Raw genomic sequence first — 13,752 nt, 5'->3', positions numbered from 1 at the left:
CATAATATTTTCTCAACATTGGAGTACATGTCCCAGCCAATCAATAAAAGCTGTGGGCATTTAAAAACTAAACTAATTAAATAACAACTGGTATGAATCCATATTTCTATCCCTATCGTTGAAGCAGCAAACATCAACGATCTACATCAACTGTTGTCAGTTTGCTCAAGCCTTCACCATGGCAGTCCTGTCTACTATGGCAATGACAGATTTACAAGTAATTGTTGAACAAGTGGACACTGACAGATATATAAGTATTTGTGTTGATATAGTCAGCTGTTTGGGAGAGGACGGTGGGTTTGAGATCAAAGGTTTACATATATGTTCTGAACAAACAGAAATCTTTGTGGGAATCTTGTTATTTGTCATGGAAATCCACCATTAAATGACTGTTTCAGAGTTGTTTCACTGGTCATGTATGAAACTTATCAAGATATGTAGAACCATACCCTTCTCCACACTTTTCTATTCTCCTCTGCTCCCCCTGTTGGGGTTTCCCCTTGCCCTTCTGTTGGGTTTCCCATCACTACCCCCTGCTAAAGTTCCCATCTCCCTCTGATGGGGTCACCATCTCTCTCTGTTGGGTTCATTCCTGTATGACTTGTGGCCCTCCCCAACCTCCCCTCCCCAACCTCTACTGGATTCCTGTACAAGGTATGACAGGTGCACATAACAGCATGTCAATCACTGTCAGCATGACTGACATCATTCTGAACTGAACCTGATTAATCAACAGATGATATACTACACTCACCAGCTCAAAAATGTCACCTTTCCCACAACTAAATACATTTAGAAATATTAAACATTTGCTGTCATCTATTCAGACTAAATGATAATGATAAAGGATTAAGAATTCAGAGTAGGATTTTATTTTTGATTATAGGTGAGTTGATATAACCTGAAGGCCACTAATGAAACGTAAACCTCCAAACCAATGTCATTACGGTAATGTTCAAAATATGTTGGATTACTAATCTTATTCGCTGATACAATATCACAGCTCCCTGGAGAAACTACTTTCATTTCGGAATCCATGAAGATAAAGGTAAATGAGCCATCAACTATACTTTTTTTCGTTTTGGACCTCTATAACTTCCTAGGATGCTAATTACACTGAGATACATAATGTTTTAACGCTTGCAGACCCCTCAGGATATCTAGCCTGGTTAAACTCGTTGGAGGGGGGGAGGAGGAGGAGGAGGGAAGAGTTAACCCTTTCTATAGAACTTAGAAGCACAATAAAGTTAATTCATTTAGAATGTTAATACACTCTGAATATCAATACATTTGAAATATCAAAACTTTCAGGATATAAACACATTTGGAACATAAATACATTTAGAATATTATTAGTTTTGGTTGGTGAGATGAGTTTTACCCTACATCCACACTATTCCAGGTATATAGTGACGAGTCCTAGATTGTGTTCATAACCATTTCAAGTACAAAGTCAAAGGTTTTTGAAAACAGGTGTATTCATTACATTACCATTTACAAACAAAATATGTCCTGGAAGCAGTTTGTTATTACATTGTTACAGTTTATGAATACTGTTCAATTTCCTTTAAGTAGTTCAAAATGAGATGCTGCTGACACAGGACAACAGATGTTTCAGATTCTGTGCTTCATAATGTGAGTCCCTCGCAGTTGTTGAAAAGTTCACATACTCAAGCAGAAATTGTTTGATAATGGACACTTCCTCACAAGGAACAACATCCATGAAGGTCCCGGGGTAGTATAGGCCTTCAGCAACCCATGCTTGCCATAAAAGGTGACTATGCTTTTCGTAAGAGGCGACTAATGGGATCGGGTGGTCGACAAATGTCATCGGTTCCTAATTATGCAGATCGATGCTCATGCTGTTGATCACTGGATTGTCTGGTCTGGACTCGATTATTTACAGACCGCCAGATATAGCTGGAATATTGCTGAGTGTGGTGTAAAACTAAACTCACTCACTCACTCACTCACAAGGGACAGTTAGACTAACAACTACATGAACTAGTCTCTGAAATGAACATATTTTACTGAAAAAAGCTAATACTGAAGAAATAACAATATAATGAAATGGAGCCCTGTGACTCTCTTCATTTTCTGAAAGTGAGGAAATCTAGACTTGCCACATTTCCTAGACTTGCATGGGCTTTCTTGGATATATTTGCTTCAGGGTCTGTACGACAGACTAATGCACAGGAGGTCCATCTCCATCAGTTTGTAGCAGATAGTCATGGGTAGACAGATGGTTGTCAATACAACATTGTTGTAAAATTACCTCATCATATATAATATTAACACATATCAGATATCAACACACTTGGAATACTAACAATGCAAATATAAATACATTTTGAATATTAACTAATTGGAATTTTTCACATTAGATTTTTAACCCATTTCAGATATCAACACACTTGTAATATTAACAATGTGAATTTTAATACATTTTGGATAATAACTAATTGGAATTTTATACATTAGATTGTTAACACATTTCAGATATGAACACATATGGAATATTGATACACTACACTTGAAATGTTAACCAAATGGAATATTAATACACTTGGAATGCTAATAAATTGGAATATTAATGCATTTGGAATGCCAAAACATTTCAGATATAAACACATTTGGAAAATTAATACACTTTGGAAATCAATGACATGGAATATTCACATATTTTGGACACTGACAAATAGGAATATTGATATGTTTTGGTTATTCCTGTATTTATTGTAGCATAAATGCCCAGATTACAACATTTAACTTTTCACAACAAAACATGCACAAACAAACTTTGGTGTAAAGATTATTTGCATTATCTAACACTAGCACCTGTTAACTCGTGTGCTCCCACACTTTCCTCAATTGCTGTATCAACACTTAAAGCTGATCATATCCGTGACTTGTTGAGTACTAGATTTAATAGTAAACGTATGACTCATATTTCATTATACACATACATCATGCCTTGCCCGTTACTGATGCTGACAGTCTAGAAAACCCACTTATGAATCATGCATAAAATTTCAAAATGGCTTGTCATGTTTCATAACAGTTAGCTTTTTCTGACATTAAAGCTTTGGTATAAGTTACCAAATTATAAATTTAGACCAGCCCATTCCCTGTGTGATATCACATCTTGCAGCTTGTCATTGAGGTCTCTCGTTAAAACATAAATTGGGGTTAAAGAAATTAACAACTCCTTGCCTGAACTTAATGAAATGTTATGCATATCAATATAAAATCAACACTATTCGGTGGAGAGAAATTGATCACTGTCGCTAACAGAATTGATGTATAACATAAACTCCGCCATGACAATGCACTGTGTCAACAGCATCACGGCTGTCTGGGAGGAACTCCAGCCATGAGTTTTGTTATGATGTATTTGCTAAATGTGTAGTTTGCTGAGTAAATAATGGGACAAACTTAGGCAGTGTATATGTATTAGCTTCAACAGCAGCTATTTAAAGCTGATAAATATGTACTGGGTGACCCAGACAGGCTATGTCACATAGGAAAACACATGATGAAAAGATCTGTCTCATGTCTGAACTTTGAATGTGTGTCAGTTCATATTTTTCAATTTTATCATGGTCATGATCATATTCCTCTTTGTTTATTGTTTGTTTGTTTATCATATTCCTATTTGTTTATTAATTTTAGCAGTAAATGTCTACTGCTGATAAACTATTGAAGATTGTGGAGCTACAGTTAAGAACCTACTACTCAAGGGGTACTACTGAAGAACAACTATTAAGGTGCTACTATTGAAGAACTATATACTACTAATACTAAAGGTACTACTATCTGGCTACTATTGAAGAACTACATACTACTAATACTAAAGGTACTACTATTTGGCTACTATTGAAGAACTATATACTACTAATACTAAAGGTACTACTATTTGGCTACTATTGAAGAACTATATACTACTAATAGTAAAGGTACTACTATTTGGCTACTATTGAAGAACTATATTACTAATACTAAAGGTACTACTATTTGGCTACTATTGAAGAACTATATACTACTAATACTAAAGGTACTACTATCTGGCTACTATTGAAGAACTATATACTACTAATACTAAAGGTACTACTATTTGGCTACTATTGAAGTGAGTGAGTGAGAATGGATTTACACCACTTTTAGCACAGGAATATCATAACAAGGGACTCTGGAAATGGGGTGATTGAGTGAGTTAAGTTTTATGCCGGCAATATTCCCCCTATATGGTGGCGATTTGTAAATAATCGAGTCTGGACCAGACAGTCCAGTGATCAAGAACATGAGCATCAATCTGCGCAAATGGGAACCAATGACATGTCAACCAAGTCAGCAAGTCTGACCACCCGATCCCGTTAGCAGCCTCTTACGACAAGAATAGTCGCCTTTTATGGAATGGGTTCCTGTTCTACCCTGGGACCTTCATGGGTCCTCTAGAAATGTGTTTCACACATTGTATCCATGTGGGGAAATCAAACCCAGATCTTCAGCATCATGAGTGAACACCTTAACCATAAGGCTACCTCACTGCTCCGGCTACTGTTAAAGAGCTACTGCTGAAGAACTGGAATTTAATGGATTATTATCAGTGAGTGAGTGAGTTTAGTTTTACGCCGCACTCAGCAATATTCCAGCTATATGGCGATCTGTTAATTATCCTGTCTGGAACAGACAATCCAGTGATCAGGATTATTATCAGACTGAGGAAGTACAATGATTGTACTACTACTAAAGGACTTCCTGGAAGAGGCACTATTAACAAACTGCGACGGGGTCACTAGTCATCTAATACTGAAGTGCCACTAATGAAGAACTACAGTTATGGAATACTACGGTAGAACGGCTATGGAAAACATTAAACACATCTTTAGACCGTTATATTGTCATCACATATATAAGAAGTGACTAGTTTGCTACGTTTTGGCTATTTTTATAACATTTGTGCATTTGCATTCTATACTGAAAATGACAACTTACTGGGACAATAATGTCCGAACATTCAGCAAAACATTTTCCCCAACTTCATGTTCTTTTATAACAATTTTCAAATGCTGTAGACCATATTTGGCAAGTAAAACTGCAGTAATGAATCTAGATCTAGCTAATCTGTGTCAGTTTCTGTACAGAAGATGATTTTATGGATTACAAGCTTATGAGCAAGAAAATGTCTGTACTTGTCAATGATAATGAAGGTAGAGGGTACTATCTTCAGTGACTCATGCTTCTCGTAAGAGACGACTTATGGGTTCAGGTGGTCTGACTTGTCTAATGCCTGTCATTTACAAATCGTGTAGTTGATGCTCATGATGTCAATCACTGGATTGTCTTTTACAGACTAGATTATGCACAAGCTGGCATACTACGGCTAGAATTTTGCCGTGTGTTGTTTAAACAAAGAAAATAAACAGACAAATAGGTGTATATGTAACCTCAATCAACTTCTCACAATATTGCATTGGTCTGCTACGTATGGAGCAGAATATATGATGACAATAAATATGAAAACAAATTATAAAAAATTCTTACCATAACCATTTCGTTGCCATTGTAGTCTCTTACTATCGTTGAGTCGACATCACCCTTTTGTTCCAATATTAGTTTTTGACCCTCCAGAGTGGCTGTCGTCTGCAAACAAGAACAGAAGTTGTTACAGTACTGGAGTTTGTGAAAAAAAAATGTATGTCATTTTTACAGTTTTTTAAAAAAAATAACTGGTATGTTTGGGGAATATTTACCTCTGGCAAATGAAGAAGTGTGCAAGTTTAGTTTTACGTCACTTTTAGAAATGTTCCATCAACATCTCAGAGGGTGAACCAGAAAGAGGCTTTGTACCATGAGAGAAATTGAGCCTATGTCTTCAGAATGAACACTGATCCCATTAAGCACTTGGTTACCCCACTGACCTGTAAGTTACTGTGTAATGTAAGCATCTGATATTGTCTCTCATGAATGAATTCTCTGCTGGGCAAAGGAAACATTCACCTGAGTTTGATAGTGGCTTATGGCTCAGCATGAATCAAACAAGGTATGGTTATCACAGAGTAAGTTTTTGGCAGAGTTTTACGATGGACTTAAGACCTTCAGACATGCAGTGTTTAGGTTTCCAGCCTAAAACATTTTCACAACATTTCATTCCTATCCAATTTTCAAGTGTATACTTTCTTTTATTGGGGAGTATATATCAAACTTTCAAGTCTGTTTGTGTACATACGACACAGATGTTATCGTGTTAAATATCCAACACAATCCGCATACATCTTCGGAACTCATTCGACATATCTTAATCACCAGTATTTTGGTAAACCTCCACACAGTTATTATGATTTCAGATTACCCAAGAAAAGTCTGATTTATGAATGTCAACTTCTTTATTGTGGATAACAAGATGTTTCAGAGCGTATGCTTGCTCCTTTATCAGGTGCATAGTAGGCACACCAAAGAGGTACACACACAGCAACTGGCCCCAAATGGTAATGTGAACTACTTCTGCCACCAGATCGTCAACATTATCAAGAAAGCGCCAATAAATATGGCCTTTTTTATGCTTTCCACTTCTAAATTCCCTTCAAGGATTTAATTCAGATAACCTGCTCTTGATTTCTATTTGTCATACTGATTGGCTATCTTACACTGTCTAATGCAGAGATGCCAACCCTAAAGTGCTGTAAGTAGTAATTTCAAGGATCAAAATTAGTAGTTTGACCATAAAATTAGTAGTCAACTAAATACTTAAAATCAGGATGGATTCTGAGAAAGATAATATGACATTAATCAAGAGTGAAGATTTAACTTCGCATACCTCCAACAGCAGATTTCCAAATTATCAAAATTATATTTCTTCCGGTCGTCTCTTTTGTAAAGATGTATTTGATTGATGAAAATATATGTTTTTGTCTATATATCTGAATTTTAATTAAATTTCTTCAAATTTCATAGAATTTCTAGTGCAGTCGTATTGATGACTAAAATTTGTAGTGACTACGATAAAATCGTAGTGGTTGGTATATCTGCTAATGTCCCTATATGCGAGTTACAAACAAGTTGATAATATCAGCAACACATGTATCACATTTATAACCAAGGATCATGATCTCAAGCTGACTAGCCTGGAAACATAATTGTGAGAAAAAGGACTCAGTCCCACATTCAAAGATTTCAGGCATGCCTAAGGAATCTAATGAACATGCTGCATACAATGAAACTGAAACTGCAACTTTGATAAAACGTGACCATATACAAAACACGACGAAAACTGCGCATTTGACAAAACAAAACATAAGCCAAATTTTACTTCACAAAACACAACCACTAAAAGGAAGTTTGACCGAACAAGACCAAAATTGCAACTTTGACAAAATACATCTCTGACAAAACACGGCCAAAATTGTAAATTTGAAAAAAAACATGAGTAACTCTGCCTTTACTGAATGTCCTACCTTGCATTTTCTGCCGTCTGGTGTACATTCGTCAAATGTAGTCCCAACTGTGAATTTCAGCTCGGAGGTTTTGAAAGTGGAGACAGTCCTAATCTCCCAATTATCACCATCGACCTTGACCTCCTGGGTTGGCTTCAGAGCTCCAGCCACCTTTCTAGTGACCAGCCCAACACCTGTATGGACAAGAAGATGGAAGTTAATGGAGGTTGGGTCAATAGTTTTTCAATATCTCCTGAAGCATCATTAGTGAGTTGAATATCAGCATATATACTCGTAGAGAATACAAAATGAGGTCTCATTGCATACAAGTTATAGGAAACTAGAGTCCTTCCTATGTTATCTGACACCATAGGAAGGTCACAAATTTCGTATAATTCGCATGTAATGAGTGTGGTATTTCATTTATTGTCCATGTTTTACATGCATTAAACTGACAAAAATAGCATACTTTTGTTATTTTTATGGTGTAAAACCAAAACAGATTTCAGAAAAATGTTACGGAAGAATGTTGTACTGTTGTACACATTTTGCATGACGTCAAACTCTAATGACATCACTATGTCTGCCCCCCTTGGTAACTGACGTCACAATGCATGTCAGAACAACTTTCTACAGTAAACTACTCTGTAACACCCTGTCACTGGTGGAAACATTGCTTTTATGTTTTTCGATGGATAAAATGTCTCAGTTCGACTCACAGTTAAACAGTGACAAGGCAACATTTGGAATGTTTACTTTCCCACAATGCATATAAGTTGTAGAATGAATGAATTCATGTGTTTCTTATGAATAGAAAAGTAGTTCTGTCAAACATGACGTCAATGAGAGATCATCAGTTATCCAAACAAATCGTAAGAATCTCGGATAAAGTTGTTACAACACAGGTGAATGTGATACAACACTTGTACATCGGGGTAATAAACCATGGTATGGATACTTTACGCTTAACTCAGGGATGGATCTCCATGTTGATCATAAGACGTGATCACATGTATTTGTGATCAGACCAATCTTAGTCAATCATTTTATTCCCAAATAACCATGACTGGTGGTAAAAGAGCAAATACAATTAGTTCATATACAAAACAAATGAAACAGATACATAATAGTAAATAAAATACAAAAATAGAAAATACAACACAAGATGGCTGTAACTGTGTCCATTTAGTTTTCTTATAATGGATCATACTTTTGATACAAATTTGGATAAATTGATAATTCCTTTAGCATTGTTAGTTTAAAATAATTTGACAAAGTTTGGATATTTTGGATATTTCGTTCTCACTGAGAATTTTTTCAATTAAAAAGAACTATTTGTTCCAATCAAAATCAAGCCTTAGTCTAGATCACCCCACTCACCATCCAATATTAAAAGCCCTCTTCATGGTTAAAACTATAAACAGTCTAAATTAATTGTAAATAGTCATGTTGAAAAAGTAATTTCGTCTGGGCCAGGCTGTAGTGCTAACAAATTTCAAATAGCCCATTAAACTCCATTATATTCACCATTACCAAGGTTACAAAAAATAAGTTTCAATCCCACAAAGAAATTTTGCATTTGAAAAGAAACTGAAGGAATGTCAACAACAAGTGACAGAGTATGTGCCCATGGTAGACATTTAAGCCGCTGTTTGCCTTTCAGTGTGCAAATTCCATTGAGATCTATTTGGATTTGGAGTTCATCTTCCAAAAGTGTCTCACTTGACTGTGGCCCAAGGTTCAAGACCACACTACATCCTGTTCACATTTAATGGCATTACGATAAGGACCTGTGAAACATTAACTGCAACAGGTATCTTCTTCATTGTGCTCCAGCACATTAGACTTCTGGAGTTCTCCTTCAAGAACGCTGTAACTGAAGCCATCTGGAGGCTTCTTCCGCCTCCCAGTGGGAGATTCACCTAAACACCCTCCCCTTGGCATCACCCTTTCTCATTACCCCTCAACATAGCCACATAACCTTGCTTGAAGGCTGTAATGAATAAATAAGTACCTAAAAGGGACCATTCATTATTTAGGCTGTCAAATGTTTCATTGAACACACACCCAGTCTGCCGAAAAGCAGTGAAGTGTGGCAATGCCCAACACTGCTGTAATAACACCCAGAGTGCCCACTGCCTTGCAGAACATGAACCTGTGAATTGCAGAAAGACTGTCACAATCCACTCTACTCTATTAATAAACGAGGAAACGACATGAGTGCTATTGTTCTTGAAATAAGAAAAGAGTTTCAGTTTGAGTAATGAAAGTGAAGATTGTAATCTTAGATGAAGTTAAATGTCAACAAAAACATGACCAGGCAACCTCTCTTGATATCTTGATCTGTAGTTATTCAAATGTACAAATATTTTCAAGTGAGTAAGTTTAGTTTTGAGCCACACTCAGCAATATTCAGGTTATATGGCAGCGGTCTGTAAATAATTGAGTATGGACCAGACAATCCACTGATCAACAACATGATCGCAACTGGAAACCGATGTGTCAACCAATTCAGCAAACCTGACCATCCGACCCCATTCCAATAATTGCCTCTTAAGACAAGCATATTTGCCTTTTTTATGGCAAGCATGGGTTGCTGAAGACCTATTCTATCCCAGATCTTCATGGGTTATGGCAAGCATGGGTTGCTGAAGACCTATTCTATCCTGGACCTTCACGGGTTATGGCCAGTATGGGTTGCTGAAGGTCTATTCTGTCCCAGACCTCCATGGGTTATGGCAAACATGGGTTGCTGAAGACCTATTCTATCCCTGACCTTCAGTGGTTATGGCAAGCATGGGTTGCTGAAGGTCTTTTCTATACAGGATCTTCATAGGTTTCAAGACTCACTTTGACCTTGACATGAATGTCATAGTGTATGAAATATGCAAAAATAGTAATAAAGAAATTGCTTTTTGAAAAATATTCAAGGGAAGTCTTGAAAGTTTTTTTATTTCAGAGACTAGTTGATAGTGTACTACTGTAAGGAGGTAGGGGATGAGGTATAGACAAGCATGTACAATATGAATGATCCCATAGCTTCCTTGTAAAATCTGGACGTAAAACTATGCATAAATTCACTGCAGCCTGTCATGATAACTGTGGGAGGACTTGAACTCTGTCCTGTACAAAGGATATCCCGTTCAATGTTGCAGTTCCTTGACAAGTCATGAATGTAGGTTGGCTCTGTACAGGAACGATGCAGGACAGGTGGAACTGAACCTACGTGAGGCATCAAGCACAACAGGATACCATACTCCAGAGTTGTAAACTCCCCAAAATTTCAGCCAGACAACTGGTCTGGTAACTCTCAAAAGTTACCAGACCGGCTGGAATGTTGCCAGTCCAAGATTTTCTGGATTAAGAAACAGAATAAGAAGGTAAATAAGAGGAGAAAATTAGTTAATGACTTCAAATCAAGGCTTTAGTCCTTATACTCATAGTCAGATTCATCCAAGACCACTTTTCAAAACTGCCCATCGTCCAAAACAGATCGTTCCGGGCGTTCGGGCAGGCAGGAGTTTGTAATGCTGTATACTCCCACATCCCCGTGTATATTGTAATCATCATGGATGATAAACAGCATTCCACATTCATTTCCACCTGCAGTACTAGTTCCTGAGTCACCCAGCCCAAATCTCATTACTTCAGCTTAATCATCAAATACACACTTATCTGCAGATCTAAATTCCTATTACTTGGATGTCAGAAAAGGGAGACAGTGTGAACTAGTTCATAGAAACTTTATTTTTATTTTTAAGGTTTAATGTAAGTGTGAATGTCAATATATTTAATGAAAGAGTCAAAACATGAAAATTCTGCTAAATTAAACATAAAAGAAATACAGATTTATCAAACCAAACAACCTCCCAAACAGAAAGCAAACTTTTTCCATTTGGAAATGATTTGTAATATGAAAACAAAACCAGCAAACTTTGTAACTTCTCCTTTAGAAGCTTTATCAATTTAGGCTGGAAAATTGACTATTGAACAATCCTGTTGTTACAAAGAAATAAGCCATTTGGCTTTGTGCTGTAGCCCTGTAGGAACTTAATTGATAGAGAGGTATGCCCAAGTCTGTACTCCATCACAGAGTTTGACACTGTGTATACTGTCACTGAATGAGCTATCACTGTGAGGAGCTGGCAGTTGAAGGAAACCCAGTTTGGTTGTTTGGTCTAATGGCAGAAACGTTCTAAATTAAATCAAGCCTTTCTTAGCTGGAACGGTTTCCTTATTTCCTTTGTCACATACAGGTAATCAGACTAATGCTTTGCCTCTGAATTTATATGATTTTGATAGTAACAAGCAAACCTATATATATTTAGGAGCCTCAGTGAGGCCTGAGATCTAAAGAAAGAAAGAAATCTAAACTTGCTTCATTTTGGGCTTCAGCATGGCAGAAAGAGCCAGACAGTTGGGGAAATGATGTGGTTCAGGGACTGTGAGACAGATTAACATGTCGTTGAAGTACCACAAGTGAGTCTGCTACACAAACCCTTATGCAAGCAACAAATATTTCGTAAGTTTACAATACCAGTAGTTTTAGAAGAAAGCCTCTGTCTCTGTGCAATAGACACTCTCAAGATAATTTCACAGTCTCCTTTCTATATGCACTAGCAATATAAAAGTGTTGCATTGCAGCAGACTGAAAAAACATAGTCTGGGCCAGAAAATCCACTGACATTATGAACAATGTTATAAAGGGTATAATGACAAGAGTGAGTGAGTGAGTGAGTGTGTGAGTGAGTGAAGACCAATTCTAACCAAGATCTTCACAGGTATAGTGCTGATGAATATTTATTGCACACATTACAATTGCTGCATGTCATATATAACAAATAGTTGAGAACATCATCAGGTCTATGTCATATCAACATACAGAGAGCAAAGTCCAAAATGCTCAGTCGAGATGTACACCATCAATTCAGACAACCCATAAACTTGACAATTTGTATACATGATACTCCAATTAAACCAATATATCAGACACGTTTTACCATTGTCATTTTCAAAGCCATGTATAACATGCATATCATGCCGTAACAAGGTATCAATTCCCAGTTTCCATTACAACAGAGACGGATGCAATCACTTTTATATACCCTTATCAACAGAAGTACTCTAAAGGACTGTCAATCAAACAGATAGCATCAGATGGGTAAAAAGATTGTGAAACATGGAAGTTATTGGTAATTTTCAAAAGCTTTTCCTTCATGACAAGACTGCCTCCAGCACACCTGTCCGAGTGAGTGAGTGAGTGAGTGAGTGAGTGAGTGAGTGAGTGAGTGAGTGAGTGAGTGAGTGAGAGTTAAAATTGAAAGTATTTTTTCAGTATCAGCATTATTTCACCCTACAGTGACAGGACCAAGTCTGCAGATACACAAGTCCATTTTAAGTACAAAATTTAGCTTTAGCATTGCAGGGAGTGCTAATCAATAGGGAAAATAATGTGGTTCAAGGACTGTGAGATAGACTAATTCTCGGGTAGATACAGTTTTTTGAGAAAGGGGACATGCACTTGCAGGAGATTAACATACAGTGTTGGAAAATCAGAGCTATATAATGAAATTTAGAGTTATTATCATTTTGATACTTACTTCTGATTTTCCAACACAGTATGTTTATCTCCATTCTACCATAACCACTTTATTAAAGTTTAAAAAAAGCATACTGTGTTGGAAAAGCCATGGCAGAATTCATTTTCACCTGTTTTTAATGCTCATTTAATAAACTTTCAGGACAAAAAGAGTGGTGCACATCCCTGCACCCCGCTTCTGGATCCACCTATGTAATCTGCACCCCGCTTCTGGATCCACCTATGTAATCTATCAGCTTCCTGTGGCCACTCATCTTCAGATGATATGTTTAAGAGTTTTCCGAGTGTTCAGTGTTTCATGTTTGATATGGTGAATTTAAAGGTTATCATTAAGTCAACAAAACTGAAGGATGGCAGGTCAAAACGTCTAGTAAAGATTTCTGCCAATAAATATTCACATTATATACGCTATTCCCTAAGTGACTGTGTGAGGGAGTGAGGGAGTGACATTTTTTTCAAAAGTGATGAGGACATTGGGGACTTTTTAAAAAATATTTTGATAGAAAAAAAAGTGATGAGGGAGGAACACATTTTTATTTTTTTCTTTCAGAAATACAGCTTGGGAAGTTTAGCCCGTGTTAATGAGTTGTAGATTCAGTCATACACATTCTTACAGACACTCATTCACTTAGTAGACAAATGGATGATTGGGACACGGCCAAGTAAAAATAATTTTTTTTAAATGGCAATGAAAAATTGTTATGCACACCATTGTGACTC

At 36.8% G+C, this 13,752-nt stretch overlaps 1 protein-coding gene across 1 annotated transcript in view; it reads right to left on the bottom strand.

Annotated features, from left to right (window-relative positions):
- LOC137298995 (sodium/calcium exchanger regulatory protein 1-like) overlaps window positions 1-13,752 on the bottom strand; it is a 36,367-nt gene that overhangs the window by 13,282 nt on the left and 9,333 nt on the right. Inside the window, exons 2-3 of the mRNA XM_067831459.1 lie at window positions 7,455-7,627; window positions 5,545-5,643 (exon numbers count right to left, since the gene is read on the bottom strand). Of these exons, the coding sequence (XP_067687560.1) occupies window positions 5,545-5,643; window positions 7,455-7,627 (272 nt within the window). The remainder of the gene's footprint in view (window positions 1-5,544; window positions 5,644-7,454; window positions 7,628-13,752) is intronic.

Source organism: Haliotis asinina, chromosome 1, assembly GCF_037392515.1.
Source record: "Haliotis asinina isolate JCU_RB_2024 chromosome 1, JCU_Hal_asi_v2, whole genome shotgun sequence".
Taxonomy (NCBI): Eukaryota; Metazoa; Mollusca; class Gastropoda; order Lepetellida; family Haliotidae; genus Haliotis; species Haliotis asinina.
Note: the sequence above shows the minus strand (reverse complement) of the source record. Positions and strands in the feature narration are given on the sequence as shown.